General features: G+C 33.2%; 1 protein-coding gene across 1 annotated transcript; it reads right to left on the bottom strand.

Moving 5' to 3' along the window:
* VPS45 (vacuolar protein sorting 45) lies at positions 1–7,894 on the bottom strand. Its single transcript, XM_089053870.1, is given in 14 exon segments — positions 1–539; positions 1,059–1,190; positions 3,470–3,591; positions 3,678–3,785; positions 4,098–4,253; positions 5,105–5,283; positions 5,403–5,508; positions 5,510–5,545; positions 5,638–5,718; positions 5,848–5,973; positions 6,207–6,434; positions 7,016–7,095; positions 7,207–7,408; positions 7,556–7,894. Coding segments are annotated over 14 exon segments (1,704 nt in total). The 5' UTR covers positions 7,646–7,894; the 3' UTR covers positions 1–481.
* Positions 7,895–15,477: the final 7,583 nt, after the last annotated feature.

Below are 15,477 nucleotides of genomic sequence, written 5' to 3'. Positions count from 1 at the left end.
TACAGTAAATCTATACTTTGTTGATCTCTCACAATATCTTAAGTACAAACTACATTGATACAGTAATATGTATATTAAAATAAAAAGAATCGGGAGATTTCATGTATGACAAGCTTCTTCTGAACAAGGCAAGAAAGTACATGTTAATTAAGTCCTCGGGTATCCGGCTTGGTTAGCGAAAAAATTGGTGCAAAGATGTGAGATCTCATTCTTTTCTATGCTTCTCTTATGGTAGGGAGGGAAACTGCTGCTAGATCTTACCCTCCAAATTTATGGGGTACAAATCCCCTTCAGTAATTACTCCAACAAAATGGTAATGAAAAGGCCGTGTGTTCTGCAGGAACAGAGGGCGATTCTGATGAACCCTCAAGCATGTGTGGCAATTTTTGATATTATAGCTGGTGACCATATCTAAACACCTGTATACATCCACAAACACTTGTGCACATGGCTCTTGAAATGAAAGATATACACCCAAAATTCAGACGGCATTGCTAATCCGAGCTACTCTCTGAGCTTCTTCCAAATCTTTCAAGAACCTGTTTTTCCCAGCCAAACAATAATTGCAGCGGAGCATCTCCTATTAGACAATTTCAATAAGCTACAGTAATTCACTAGAATAGCCTCAAACAATTACAACATATAATTAAAAACCTCCAACAGTCGATGCATAAATACTTGTACCAAAATCTCTTAAGCAACTGTCTACCAAGCACAACCTCCCATTGTCCAGGATTGATCAGGCGAGTGGATGCTTAATTATCATGTTCTCAAAACTTTCTAGGAACTAATATGCTAGATGAATTGTACCTATATGGAATTAGTAATGCAACCCAAAATAACCCCAAGACAAGTTAAGATTTACAGAGGCCAAAGTAATCATGCCCAAAACTCTCAAACTTGCATCCAACACAAGAAAGACGTGGTATCAAGTCAGACCATTCAAAGCCAGTGTTAGATGTCAAAGCAGTAAGTCCAGTTAGCACAGTAATGTAAACTTCTTTTGCACTTATGATGCAAATATTTCTGCAAAAATACAATGATGACCTGAAGCATACCTCTTAGAATTGAGAATCGCAGAACCACCAAGTATAAAACGAATTCCAGTATTCATAGAATTTTGTAAAGCTACAGAGCGAGACTCCTCGTATGTTGTTCCTCCAACAATGAAAATCACAACTTCTTGAGGCCTGCTTAGAGATGGTATGTGTCATTCAGAACATTATCCAAATTATTAACTTTTCTATCCTCACACTATCAAATTATAACTTTAACAAGATGATTTACAGGTTATTATAAATATCATAGATTGCTAGTCTGAGTCCATAAGGATGTAAACCAGACAAAATGAAGTGGGGTGGGGGGATAGTAACCACAGTGATTAAGTCCACTAGACAGCCAGCCTGCCTACAGGTTGAGGTAGCGTGGCCTTCTCAATGATCTCCTGATTAGTAACCTAAATATTGATGTCAATAAGCACACGGCTTGTATAAAACAGCACAGAAGAAATGGGCTCCAGGCAGTGTCAAAGTGCAGGAGCTTCATTTCAATGTTCCTCGCGGTTAGACTCTTGAAGACATGAATTCCTTAAAGTAGTAAACTCCTCTCTAATTATCACACACCTATATTACTTAAAATTTGGGACATGTGAGGTTGCATCAATTGAGCCCATCTACATCCTAAAGAGTTTAAACAAGGGCTAAAAGTTTGACATTCTCATCATATTTCTGATCAAATGAATGACAACAGCAGTAAATGACAACAATTTGTGCCACTAAAACTCTTTCTTTTTTTAAGCTTACAAAGTATCCCATTTCATAGAGTCATTGGTACATGGCTCTGGAAAGATCCATTAATATACTTCATAACTCTAAAAACATAATTTATGACACCTAATAATCTGACCTAGAGAGACTCAAAGACAAGGAACCTTTAGATACATGTGTAACTTGCATTTATTACATAAGGCCATCCCTGATGGTTGGGGCTCTAAAAGAGGTTGATAGAGCCTCATTTAGAGCTCTGGTAGAATCTTTGGGGCTCTAAAGGCATCTTTCTCACACTGAGAGGCTCTGTATTAGGGTTTGATGTTTTTTTTATGATGTAGGTGTTATTTTTTATTACCTTATTCATGTCATGTTTTTTTTTTTTGGTGAACATTTCAACCAAAAAAAATAAAAATTGGACAAAATTTGAAAACATGGTTTTTTTTATAAAAAATTTGCCGTTTAGAACTTGAGCGTTGTAGCCCAAGTCAACTTTAAAAAAACAAAGAGACAATCCTTGAAAGCTTGTTGCAATCGGCCAAACGATTAATAAAATAGGAAAACTGGTCAGCAACTGTCATTTTTGAGCGAGTAGGGATGCGGAAGTCGCAAGGGGCGTCACCAACAAGGCATGTGGGCTGGCAGCTTTTCCTCCATGCGGGTCCCACTGGGTTTTACGGGCTTCAACCAGGTACATACATTTGGGTTCAGCTCCGGTGGGGCTCAAGCATATAGGGCCTCAAAATTGGACCATTGGGACCCTTTTTTTGTACGGGTTTGTATTTATTGGAGCCCAAAGGTGGTGCAGCCCCCTTTAGGCCATCCCCAATGGTGGCTCTAAAGGGGGCTGCACCACCTTTGGGCTCCTATAAATGCAAACCCATGCCAAAAAAGCATCCCTAGTGGTCCAATTTGGAGGCCCTAAATCCTTGAGCCTCACCGGAGCTGAACCTAAATGTATGGACATGGTTGAAGCCCTTGAAATCCAGTGGGACCGGCATGGAGGAAAAGCTGCCAGCCCACTTGCTTTGTTGATGATGCCCCTTGTGACTTCCGCATCCCTACTCGCACAAAAAAATGGTTGCTGACCAGTTTTTTTTATTTTTTATTTTATAATCATTTGGCCAATTGCAACAAGCTTGTCTCATTGTTTTTATTTTAATTTTTTTTGTAAAGTTGACTTAGGCTACAACCTCAAGTTCTAAACGGCTAGGATTAATTTTTTTAAACCAGGGTTTCAAATCTTGTCCAATTTTTTATTTTTTTGGGTTGAAATGTTCACACACAAAAACTAACATAAATAAGTGAACAAAAAACAAAAATAGCACCTAAATTAAATTACATCATAAAAATAAATAAATTAAAACCCTTAATATAGAGCCTCTCATTGTGGCCCAAAAGATTCCATCGGAGCTCTAAATGGGGCTCTACAACCTCTTTTAGAGCCCCAACAATTGGGGATGACCTTAGAGCCCCAATTGGGGATGGCCTAAGAAACTAGAAAGACCCTCAATTTATTATAATTTTGAACTTGGCTTCAGCATCAGTTACGTCTCAATACTTTTGGTAACACTACTTGCTTAGAATGAAACAACACAACAATCCCCAAATTGCAGCTAAATTATAAGTTAGTGAGTTCCTGGGGAAATTACTTTTTTATTAAAATATATATATATATATATATAATATATTCAAAAACCAACCTGCCCTGCTGAAAGTGATTTCCAACAAATGGGTAGTCCACATCTCTCAGTCGTCCCTTGGTGATGCTTTCCATAGTTTGGAAGAGAAGAGGCTGGTGTTGTGTGTACACATTCTCAACCCCCTACAACATTAGTAAAAAAAGTTATCTATAAGCTTGTAAAGCATACCCTATCTAGAAAGCATAAAGTATAACCTTCGCAAGCAAACCTTCAACCCCCGAGCCATGTTACGTGCAATATTTAAGAAATCTCGATTTCCATAAAGATCCCCAGTTCGCTTATCCACACCCGCTTGCTTCAAGAGAAACTGGACAAGCTGCAATGCCAGAATACCCAATTTATTAAGCCTGTGAATTACTCTAGTAGCTAAAAGAAAGGTACACAGCAGATTTTGGCATGATTTCTGCATTGATTTACCCTCTCAAAGAAAGGTCAATCTCCAACAAAATTGGATGAGCAGAAACGAACTACACATAGAATAAAATACAAGTTGCCATCATTAATCCTCTGAATGAAGGTGGCTTATGAAGAAAGACAAACTTTACGGATGGAAAATTGCCACTTAAACATAAATGAAGAGAAAAAAAAAAACAGAATCAAAATAGGACTGCAGTCCTGGTTACATTACCCCAGGCTTGTACTTGGCAGACTTAGAAGACAGTTTGTTAAATAATTGCATCAGTTGCACAGGGCTTTCCTTCTCATAGCGCAAAGCATACAACATGACAAGTCGTAGGCGATCGATATCGGATACACTTTCATTGTTTAATAGATTTGTCACCGCCTGCAAAGTACATAGGAGAAGGAGATGATTGTTTCCAACTTTTCATGTTTCCATGAAGATTAAACTCAGTTGCTATCTCAAAGTCAATAACCAAAAAAACGTATAAAGTACAGACTAAAAGCTGGATTCCAAATCCTAACAATAACTTGTCGCAAGAATAGAAAATAAGGCAAACCAACACAGACACACTCATGGTAGGTTTTGTATCAACTTCATAGCACTAATTCAGCCGCCTGGCTTAAAGATAATTGTATAATAATTTCCAGGACCTCCACCCTTTTGGACAAGGAACTAGTCCCTTCTCATTTCAAGGGAACCTGTGTGGCCATTCAATCATGGCAGAAGGCTTACAAGTTGCCATGGAAAAAAAAAAAGAAAAGAGAGGCCATTTTTCCACTGTAGTTTCAAACTATCCAATCATCATCATATGGTTATGATCTCAACAGGCCCCCTTAATTTAAAAATGCTCTAAATGGAGAGAAAACAAAGTTAAAATATAATATCAACCTTGTTTAAACATTTACCCCGACCCCAACCCAGAGTTGATCATCCCCAATTAGCAGATAGTAATAAATGGACAAAACATTACAAAGATGTTCTTTGCTCCTTATATGACTAGACCCATGCGATAAGGAAAAAATAGAAAAAGGGATACAACTCACATTTTAAAGATGATATTAAACAGTAAAATTAGAAAAGAATAATTTCCCTCATAGGTAGTTAGGATAAGTAGAAACAAGAGAAAAAAGTAGTTGTGCACTTGTAGAGGGAAGGCAGAGAGAATATAGGAGAAGTGGTTTCAATTTCAATTTACTTTTATTTATTTATAGAAATATGTTGTTTTTCAGTACCTCAAAAGCTGCCACCTGCCCACCATTGCAAGCCAACTCCTGTTCTGTCTGTGAAACTAACATAAGTTTTCTCTCTTCAACTAGTTTGCTCATTTCTGTAACCAGTGCCACATGCTTTGAAACATTTCCATGCATCTTTCTGTACTCGGGGTAATTGTCAACAAATTTGGCCATGTCCTCTGCAACAATAAAGAATGTAAATGTTTAATTACCATAGTTAACCATTGTTCCAAGTGCCAATATTTAGTAACCACAAGAAGTTATGAATCTAAACTTTTCATGTTTGCATTCTACAAACCTATCGTCTGAATGTTCTGGTTACTCTTCGAAATTTGCTGAAATTCATCAACCAACTGCTTGATGTTCATCCCAATATCACCAAAGTTCTCGTACATGTTCTTTTTGGAAAAAACCATCTTGTTCTGATGATAGCACAACCTCCTATGAACATCAATACCACAACTGTAATTATTTAGCAATGAAAATTACAAACAGAAACATCTGCATTATTGGGGGGAAAATTACAACTCAACCTGTTGATCTTTTGGAAATTTGCCAATGGTTCTTAAGTCCACTTTGTTGTCTTGAATACCAATCAATTCGTGAACCATTGCCTGTAATAGTGTAATCAATGAGCTGTATTTATATTTCTAGTGATCTTATCCCGTTGTAATTTCAAAGATGTATATCAACATGAGGCATTTTCACATACGTTGTAAAATGTCAGCTGCAACCACAATTACCTGATAGGTCCACTGATTCAGCAATGGGGTTACAGGATCATCCCTCCTATCAATTACCAGCAACAATGGAGAAATTTCTGTTCGTCTGAAATCAAAAAGTCCACTTTCCTGCTGGTACATCAGCTTCTGTTACATGCCCAAAATACAATATCAGTTCCCCTGTGCAAACTTTCATGGCTAGAATCTGCAGGCAGTTATATGACATGTATACATACATAAAAAGTTGTGTCCATAGAAAAAGTGGGGAGATAGGGGGCAGGGGAGACTAACAAAGTTCACATTCAAAACAGTAGTATAATGCACCCCAAACAACACCAAAAAAAAAAGCAAAACTATTTGGAATATACAACTGTACTTACTGCTGTTTCCTGTGCAATCCTTTTCGCAATATCAGATGTTCTTTGATAACGAATAACAGGTCTTCGTTTTAATGCCAAAAAGACAGCTGCAATTCCATCAACAATTCGATCAGAGAAGCGCTGCAAATTTGAATGATCTACAACTGCTGGGAGCATATAAATGTGATTTGATGGCACATTCAAAGTGAAATGGTAAGGATCGCTGGCAACAAAGTCTGCATAGAACTCCTGCAAGACCAAGACAATAACTGAATCTAATATGAAGAGTAAGAAACTAAACCAAGATGTGAGGTGTCATAACAACTATACTATTGTTATTGTACATTGTTATTCTTATTATTAGAGTGACATAATCACTATGTTGCACGAGATTTATTTTTTCGTCAAGAAAAACTTTACTGCAAACTGGATCTGTCTAATCATGCATTAGAACAAGGGTGTATTATTATTATTTCTTTAAAAGAATGTATCAGAACAAGGATTTAATGGCAAAATGAAACCAATTCCAACCGTCAAAGGACAGAGCGACTATATTTGAACCAAAAACAATACATTTTGTATCAACTTCCTTACAAAAGTGAGTAGAAGAAAACCTGGCACCCTATTGATATTATAAGCTTACGCAAAAGTTACCTTGTCCCTATTTTCCTGTTACTAACTTACTACTTATTATAGTATTCTCAAATTTCAGTTATCCAAAACAAAACTCGAACTCTCAATTCAGTTAGCAATTGACATTACTACATACATAAATTATCAGATAATCCGAGAGAATGAGAGAGGAAACATTTTAGTGAATGATGAATTACCTGAAGTTGCTGCACAACTTCGTGCTCATCTGAATCAGCTAAAATATGAATCTGGGTATCCTTCAATATGTTGGAGAAAACTGTAAATTCCAGCATAGAATGAGAAATGAGCTCCAAATAATAGTCAACTCATCTAGGTATCTTCCAAACTCACTCCATAACCAAAATAACATGCAGAAAGCAAAACTTACACAGGTGATACTCTCCAAACCTAGGAGCAACCAAGTGCCGGCGCAAATACTGGATATTCTCTGAAGTGGGTGCAAGGAAGTAAACGGCTTTGAGATGAGACATGGATTCTCTGGACTTGGAAATGGAGTCAACCAATTCCACCAAAAACACTTCTTTCTGAAGAAGCTCGGATTGCGAATACGCCACACTCACTATACTAACCTACACCCCATTCAATTAACAGAACAACCCATTATTTACTGAATTAAAATATGCCATTTTCATTGATTTCCATGCTTAAGAAATTCATAAACATTTCATTTGTGTTTTGGGTTTGTTTCAATGATTGGTAGTTGAAAGCGTTGTTACCGTGTGGGAATCGAGGATGAGAACCTTCATGCCGGAGATGTCCTGCAACATCCGGCTTATGTAATCCCGTACGGCTGAGACCAGCACCATTTTCAGATCTACGGCGAAGATCTGACGTCTATGCCCGTGCCGATGATGATGATTTGTTAAACGGTGTGTCAAATTGTGTGCTAGAGATGAGAAAGATGCAGATCTACGAAGACGAGGAGGTTGAATTGGGTGGACGAATAAGTGGTCTCTGAAAACGCACCGTTTGGTGTCGTCGCAGTTTGGTCTCTCAACGGTACGTTCTCGGCGGTTCAATGCCAAGGGCAGGGTGGGCTACTGCCCAGCCCAAATGTTTCCAAATAAAAATAGCAGCATATGTTAGCCCAGCCACACACACAAAAAAAAAAAAAAAAAAAAGAGAATAAAAAGAAAGAGGAACCCAACACACATGTAATGGGAATATCACTTTCTTTATCCCACAATAACGTAATGACACATAATATAACTTTTCACGTGGCATGGATAGCAAAACACTATCCCCATTACAACGAAGGTTTTTTGCTTAGGTAGGCAGAGCTTCTCTTAAGGCAATAAAATAGTATACAAATTGCTTGTTTTAATGCTGAGAAAGTTTAAAAGCCAACCCTCATTAAATACTATAGTTACTCACTCTTCTAGTTGCCCCTTTTACCCCTCATTAGGTATCGTTTCCCTTTTTTTTACTCATTCTTTTCCTCATTCTTAGTACAAAGAAGAAAAATCTCTACTTTAAAACAAAACAATATTGCTTGTGAAGACAAAAGATAATAGTCTTCTTAGAGCATCTTCAACCGCCTCTTCAATAATTTTGTAATGCTAAAATAAGTGAGTCACATCATCAAAACCCTCTCCAACAACCTTGTTAAACTCAATCATCAAATTGCAACATCTTTCTCTCTCTCTCTTTAGGATTAGTAAGTTGACCTTGGCTCTTCAAAACATTTAATTTAATTTAAAAAAAATAAAACATGCCTTGAAAATGTTAAAAACATGCATTTTTTTCGTTTCAAACAATAAATACATATACACTTTCCACATGTTTTCATATTTACATTATTTTCTATAACATTAAATTAAATGAATTTAAGAGTCTATTGGGGCATAATAAAGTAACAAACAAAGCTTTTCAAATTGGCACTTAAGTCAACAAACTTCAATTTGAAGAGTTACAACAATTGGAGATGCTCTTATAGTTTCCTCTTATAGTTAGTTATTCTTTGTGCATGACTACGACTTCTAATTTGATATTTATTTTCTAGATATTCGGAATCATACGTTTTGAATTTGGTTTTTTTTTTAATCAAGGAAAGTTTTAGATTTGGTCTATTTCATTGGTTTTTGAGTGAATTATTTAGCTTTCAATGGGGAGGAAAATGGTGATTAAGGGTTCGTTTAGGAGTCTGGGAGGGCCAAAATCACTTATGGGGAGAAGCATCTCACACATGCTTCTCCATGTAATCACTTTAACCCTCCGTTTGGATAAAGGAATTGAAGATTACATAAAATTATAAAATGACGGAAATTAGATTTCCATAATTTCTGGTAATTGAAGATTTCAGTGTTTGAATTTATATATGTTAAATTTTGTAAATGACACTATGGAAATTGTGAAATGACGCATATTTTGGTGGAAATTAAACTCGGAAATTTGATGCCCGAACTTCCACAATTTTTTCCACGCATCATTTAATAAATTTCGCACTTAAGTTGCCAAACAAGGGAATTGTCAATTTCTTCTATCAAATTCCTAACTTTTAGCTAAATTCCGAGTTATTTTCCCTCATCCAAAATGGATTGTAAGTGATTTGAAGTGATTCTGGAGAGAAGTACCTCCTATGCGATTCTCCATAAAATCACTTAAATTGATTATATGAAGAAATGATTATTGGTCTTTTCAGAATCACTCCCAAATGAAACCTTAGAAAGTAAATAGTAATTTACATATGTCATAATGATATATATTAGGATTCAACATGAATCAGTCTTGCTTTTTTTTTCTACATGGACATATCATACCAATAGAAAAACCAATTAATAAAAATAGTTAACAAAATTATCTTCTCGCAAAGAAGTTTCATGAAAGCATTAAAAATGATTTTTTTTGCCAAATTTAAAAGTGCATATGAAATTAATTAAGACGCAAAATTTTCCGAACATTCCAAAAATTTGTGTTTCTTGAAGAAGAGTGTAGATGATAAAAAAAAAATTTTAAAAACAAAGGTTGGGATGTGCCATTATTACATTATTATTCTTATCCATTGTACTTCAAAATTCTTTTAGCACATTACTCAACTTTTTTTACCACAATCATTTTAGCGAAATTTAGGAAAAACCCAAAAGAAGCAGCTAGCTCTCAAAAACACCCAAACACTTTTCAAAATGGTAGAAGAGCCCATTATCTTTAGCTTTACTCTTTCCTCCGCCATCAGCATGTGAAGATTTTGTCTTCAAGCAACCAGACCATGTGAAGCCTTTGTCACTTTGCATCTGTCCAATTGTTATTACTGCGCAACGATAGTACAAGATACAATGTTTTTGTTTGTTTATACATATTTTAGAGTGCATGTTGTCTTATTATACAGAAGAATCGTTTGTTTGCCATCAGATGATATGTGATGTATGTATGGAACTTCAAAGAGAGATACAAAAGGTAGCAAATAAGAAGTATCAGATAGAGAAGAACTCTTTTTCTCATCCTTAGCCATAGTAGAAGTCGATGTAAATTATATATATAGTTTGCAACTCCGAAGAAAGAAGTACAACAACACCCGAGAAGAAAAAATCTCAGTACTTCCTCCTTCAGTTTTCAATCAATAAAACTCTCTTTGCTTATATACTTTCCATTTATTATACTTACCCACTCCGACCATTGTTAATACTGTCAATCACTGTTAATATCTTCGACCATTGTTAATACCCTGTAATAATCTGTAGTTCCAGTAACATAAAAAATTAAGTCTTTTTCTCTTTTATTTTTTGTTTTCTTAAACTTTTTGTCCAAAACAGGGAAACACTGTTCATAATTATGTTATTATCTTGCTAAACTGACGATCAATACTTTGTTTGAGCACTTGGTCATGTTTGATATTTGCCATAACAATAATTGGATGTTTGTCAGGGAACCTCTGAGTTTTGCTCCATAGCCCTTTAAGTTGATGTTTTTGTAGTTTCATGTTCTAGTTCCATGTTCTATGGTGTCTGGTTGTTATTTTGGCTTTTAGAAATCTTGACCGAGCCCTGTTGAATAATTATATCAGAGCTTTAGTTTAGCACCTTAATAATATAGTTATACTAGTAAAGTACTTTGAGGACAGAAGTCAATCAACACAACTGATAAAAACCAACATTTTATAATTTGTTAAAATTTTGTTAAGTATCAAACAACAGTAAACCCTTTGCATATTTGGCCCTTGGTGGACATCTATTAGAATAAGAGAAAGGTTACAAGAATTAAAGAAACAAAAAGCAGAATACCAAAGAGAAATTAGGAATCTAGAAGAATTTATAAAATCACCAGAAGTAAATAATTATCTTAGAAGAAAATTAAAAGTACAAAATAGCATAACAAGAAATCTGTAAATAATCCATAGAAGCTTTCCAGGAGCATTTAAGCATCTTAAAAAAAAAAATTTAGACTTAGATAAATTTTATGATAGAATACCTCAATTTAGAAATTAGTGAACAACAAAAGAAAAAATTAACCCTAGATAAATAATACATTAGTTTGCTATTTTCCACAAAAAAAAAAAAAACACAAATACCTTTTACATAGCAGCAGTAATCCCTTAGAAAATAGTATTATTAACATTTTGATTAGTCAAGCAGAGAGTGTAAAATTTGAACATAACAAAAATAATAGGATAATTCAACAATTACTAGAATATTTTCAGAAAAATTCCTTAAAAATAATTAGACAAAACTTAGACTATATAACTTCTCAATTAGAGGATAATAATAGGAATATCCAAAGATTTCCTAGTAAGAAGAAATAAGAGACCTCATAGATCTTATAGATAGTAAGCCAAAACATATAGAACTCCAGTCTTATCGAGCAATTAAAATTAGAAGTGCAAAAAATACAATTAGCTGAACAAGTAGAAAAGTTACATAGTAAAATAAATAGATATAATGATACTCTAAAATTAATAATAAATATATCCAGTCATTAAAAATTATCGTAATATCCCTATTAGCAATTCCAATTAATTAGAAGTGCAAAAAATACAATTAGTACAAAAAAAACATTAACTGAACAAGTAGAAAAGTTACATAGTAAAATAAATAGACTTTTAGTTTAATGTCATACTCTAAAATTAATAATAAATATATCAAAGCATTAGAAGAAGTTGGTCAACTAGATAAGCTTTTGAACCAGTAGGTCTTATTTCAATTATGATTATTTACAACAGCCTTCTGCTTAGAATATGCAGTAGTATGATATCCATTAGGATATGTAGACAAGTATTAGACAAAATAATTTAATTATCCAATTAATTTTAAACTAGCCGAAAAAGTAGATCAATTAGAAGAACAAATAACATAAATTAATCAAGCAATACATAATACCACTTCTACATAAACAACTTTGATAAAATCTATTTTAGTTATTAATTAAGAGTTAGTTTAATTACAAAGTCAAACAATTGGGGACAAGACCTTTGCATTTATATAAATTATTCTTGAAAATTTAACCTTAGTACTAAAAATCCTATAATCCTCAAAGGAGAAAAAGTAGAATAAATCCATTTGATAATAAGTAAATGGAACTCTTTAGAAGAAAAGGAAAACAAATAGTTAGAACAGAAGATATATACTCTAGTGAACAAGAAACACAAGAATTCCTTAGAAAAGGCCTTGAAAAATCTCAGAAAAATAAATATAATTTATATCAATTAGGAAGATTTGAAAATAGGCATAGTATTGTAAGTAGCATCAGTCAACACGAAGTAAGTTGTATAGATAAAGAAGTAACTCTTAATTTACTTAGTAACACAACAATAGAACACCTTAAAAAATCACACTATCAATAAATCCATATAGGAACAATTATGATAGGAATAGCTGGACTCACTAGAGCACAAGTAGGAACTAAAGCACTAGTATACATATATGATGACAGACTAGATAACCATCATCAAGCAGCTATAGCCACAACAGAAGTAGATCTTAGCACAAACTTAGCAGTCATAGGATGTATTCCTAATTATGTCATGAAAATTAGAGAATTTAGTAAACACATAAAAATTAGCATAAGAACAAAAAATTATAATATGAAAGGTGAGTACAAAAATTTAAGTATCAGTCTTATGTCTGTAGGAAAAATTTCAGATAGTTATAATTATAAATTTAATGTAGAATTTCAAAATTTAGTACAAACTTTTGGTAGTAAACATGTTATTATGATAAAGGCAAAACTAGTAGATAATAGTTTTTTAGAAGGAACATAATGGATTTTACCCAATCTACGAGTAGCAAAAAATAAACAACCTAATAAGGCACAAATTTTTGAAAATCGTATAGGTGAAGTAGTAGTAAGATTTACTAATTATAAACAAATAAATGATATAGAAGACTTAGAAAGTGAATTAGAAGAAGAAATACATATGACATTTGATAACTTACAGATAAATATGATTGAGCATAATTTTGATAATATAGTTAATAAACTCATAGATGACATAGATAATTTAGATTAAGAAGAATATATAGAAAAATATAAAACTTATAATTTAGGATTACATAGATTAACAGATAAAGAAATGAAAGATTTAATTTTAAATATAGGATTAGAACATATTTTAGGAGAAAAAGAATATCAAAATATGTTAATTGAAGAAGAATGCATGCCAATAGAAGATCAGTATAATTCAACTGGACCATCTGTAGCCCATGCAAGTAAAACATATCAACAAAATCTTAGGCAAACTAATGACACATATAGAGAAAATAAAGAAACTGGTAGAAATGCTTTCCAACAAGAAGCATTTGGAATAAGAAAAAATAAAATCTCTTATAAAGGAATTGAACAAATTAGTTTAGCAGGAAATATATTAAATTTAGATCATGTAGACCCATAGGATTGGGAAAAAGGATGTGTACATACAACATTAATGTTAGATTTTAGTAATAATAAAGATATGTTAGATTACTTTGAACATACCTTAGATGGAATGGTTTTTTATTATTTTCAAGCATGGAAAACTAAAAATCCAAGAGAACATCAAGCAACAAAAGAAATGTTTAATATAGATGCTTTTGTTAAATTAATTAAATACAAGTTTTTAGACCATAATAGACTGATGGTAGAAATGAACAAGAACAAATTAGAGCCATAAGAAATTTAGAACAATTACAAATTTGTGATTTACAATATATTAGTGAATATACTTCAGATTTTTTCAAGTATTTAGGTAGAACAAGAAGAATTGATGATCTTAATTTGTTAGATACTTATATGACAAAAATTAAAGGGGCAATAGGAGAAAGAATTTGGAACGAATGACAAAAACACCCTAGGAAATTAGATGTATCCATAGGAGCAAGAATACAACATGTATATGATATATTACGATTAGAATGCAGTCAAATAAAAGCAAAAAGACAAATTAGAAAATAGTTTTATATGAGTTGTAAAAATATAGATTTACCCAAACAGTATAGATGTCATAGAAAATTTAGGCAGAATAAGCCATATAGAAAAAGCTATAGAAAATATAAACCTTATAAACAACAATATAAAATTTTTAGAATTCAACCTTCAAAAACTTTTAGAAGAAGAAAATATATCCCTAAACAATTTAGGAAAAGAACAAATAAACCATGGATTAGGAAATATAAAGTACCTAATAAAAGTACATGTAAATGTTATCTTTGTGGTGAAGTAGGACATATTAGACCTAAGTGTCCCAAATTAGGAAAACAACCTAGAGAAAAAATACAACTAATTGAGCAATTTCAATTAGAAGATGATGAGGACTTAGAATCAATCTATAGTCTAGATGATAACCTAAGCGATAATGAAAGTATTTATAGTGTTAATGCCTTAGACTCATAATCAGAATCAGATTACTCTAGTAATTCCAATAGTGAATTAGATGAACATATGTGTATGTTTGAAAAACAAACAGAGCATGAAGAATTTAAATATGTTAATTTAGGATGGCTTCAAGAATGTAATCAATGGAAGAAAATACTGGTAGAAAAATATTACACTAAGACAATAGTTTATTGTAAACCTTGTTTCAATAATAGATCAATAGAAATAAATACATTTGAAATAGATAACAATAATTAAAAGAATAAACAAAAAATAATCGTAGTCACTCCAGCATTGTTAGCACAATATGGTTATTTAGGACAACTTTATATTGAAAATAGCAAGCATTTAGATTCATTCTCCCAAAAATTTAGAGAAATCATAAGTTTTTATTTGCCTCTCTGGAAAAATATAAAATTATATTTCACTAGCATACCCCCAGAGTTGTTTGAAGATAACATTTACCCAGATAAAGCACAACATAGAATCATTATTTCTTTTAATGAATTGCTTAGTCCGGAAGAATCAGCACAAACAGGAATTCCTACTAAACAAGATATCCAACAATATAAAGGAGCAACAACTATTTAATGATGATCATATGACCCTCTGTACCAGTCCAAGTTTGTCAATGTGTATTCAGAATCCACATCCAGGAGACCAGATGACATATATGAATACAAGATCAGCACGACAGGAGCAAAAGTTTTTGATGAAATCTATAACCAAATAACAAAGCAAATTACAGCAGAAGACACTAACAACACATACTGGAATAGCTTAGGAGAAGAAGAGCTACACAATATAGATAACATGATGGATGCATGAAGACCACCTGAAGAAACCATCCAACAGAATA

The sequence above is a fragment of the Prunus mume genome, linkage group LG6 (genome assembly GCF_029339155.1).
Source record: "Prunus mume cultivar Tortuosa linkage group LG6, ASM2933915v1, whole genome shotgun sequence".
NCBI lineage: Eukaryota > Viridiplantae > Streptophyta > Magnoliopsida > Rosales > Rosaceae > Prunus > Prunus mume.
The sequence above is the reverse complement of the archived record's forward strand: the minus strand, read 5'-3'. Positions and strand labels throughout refer to the sequence as shown.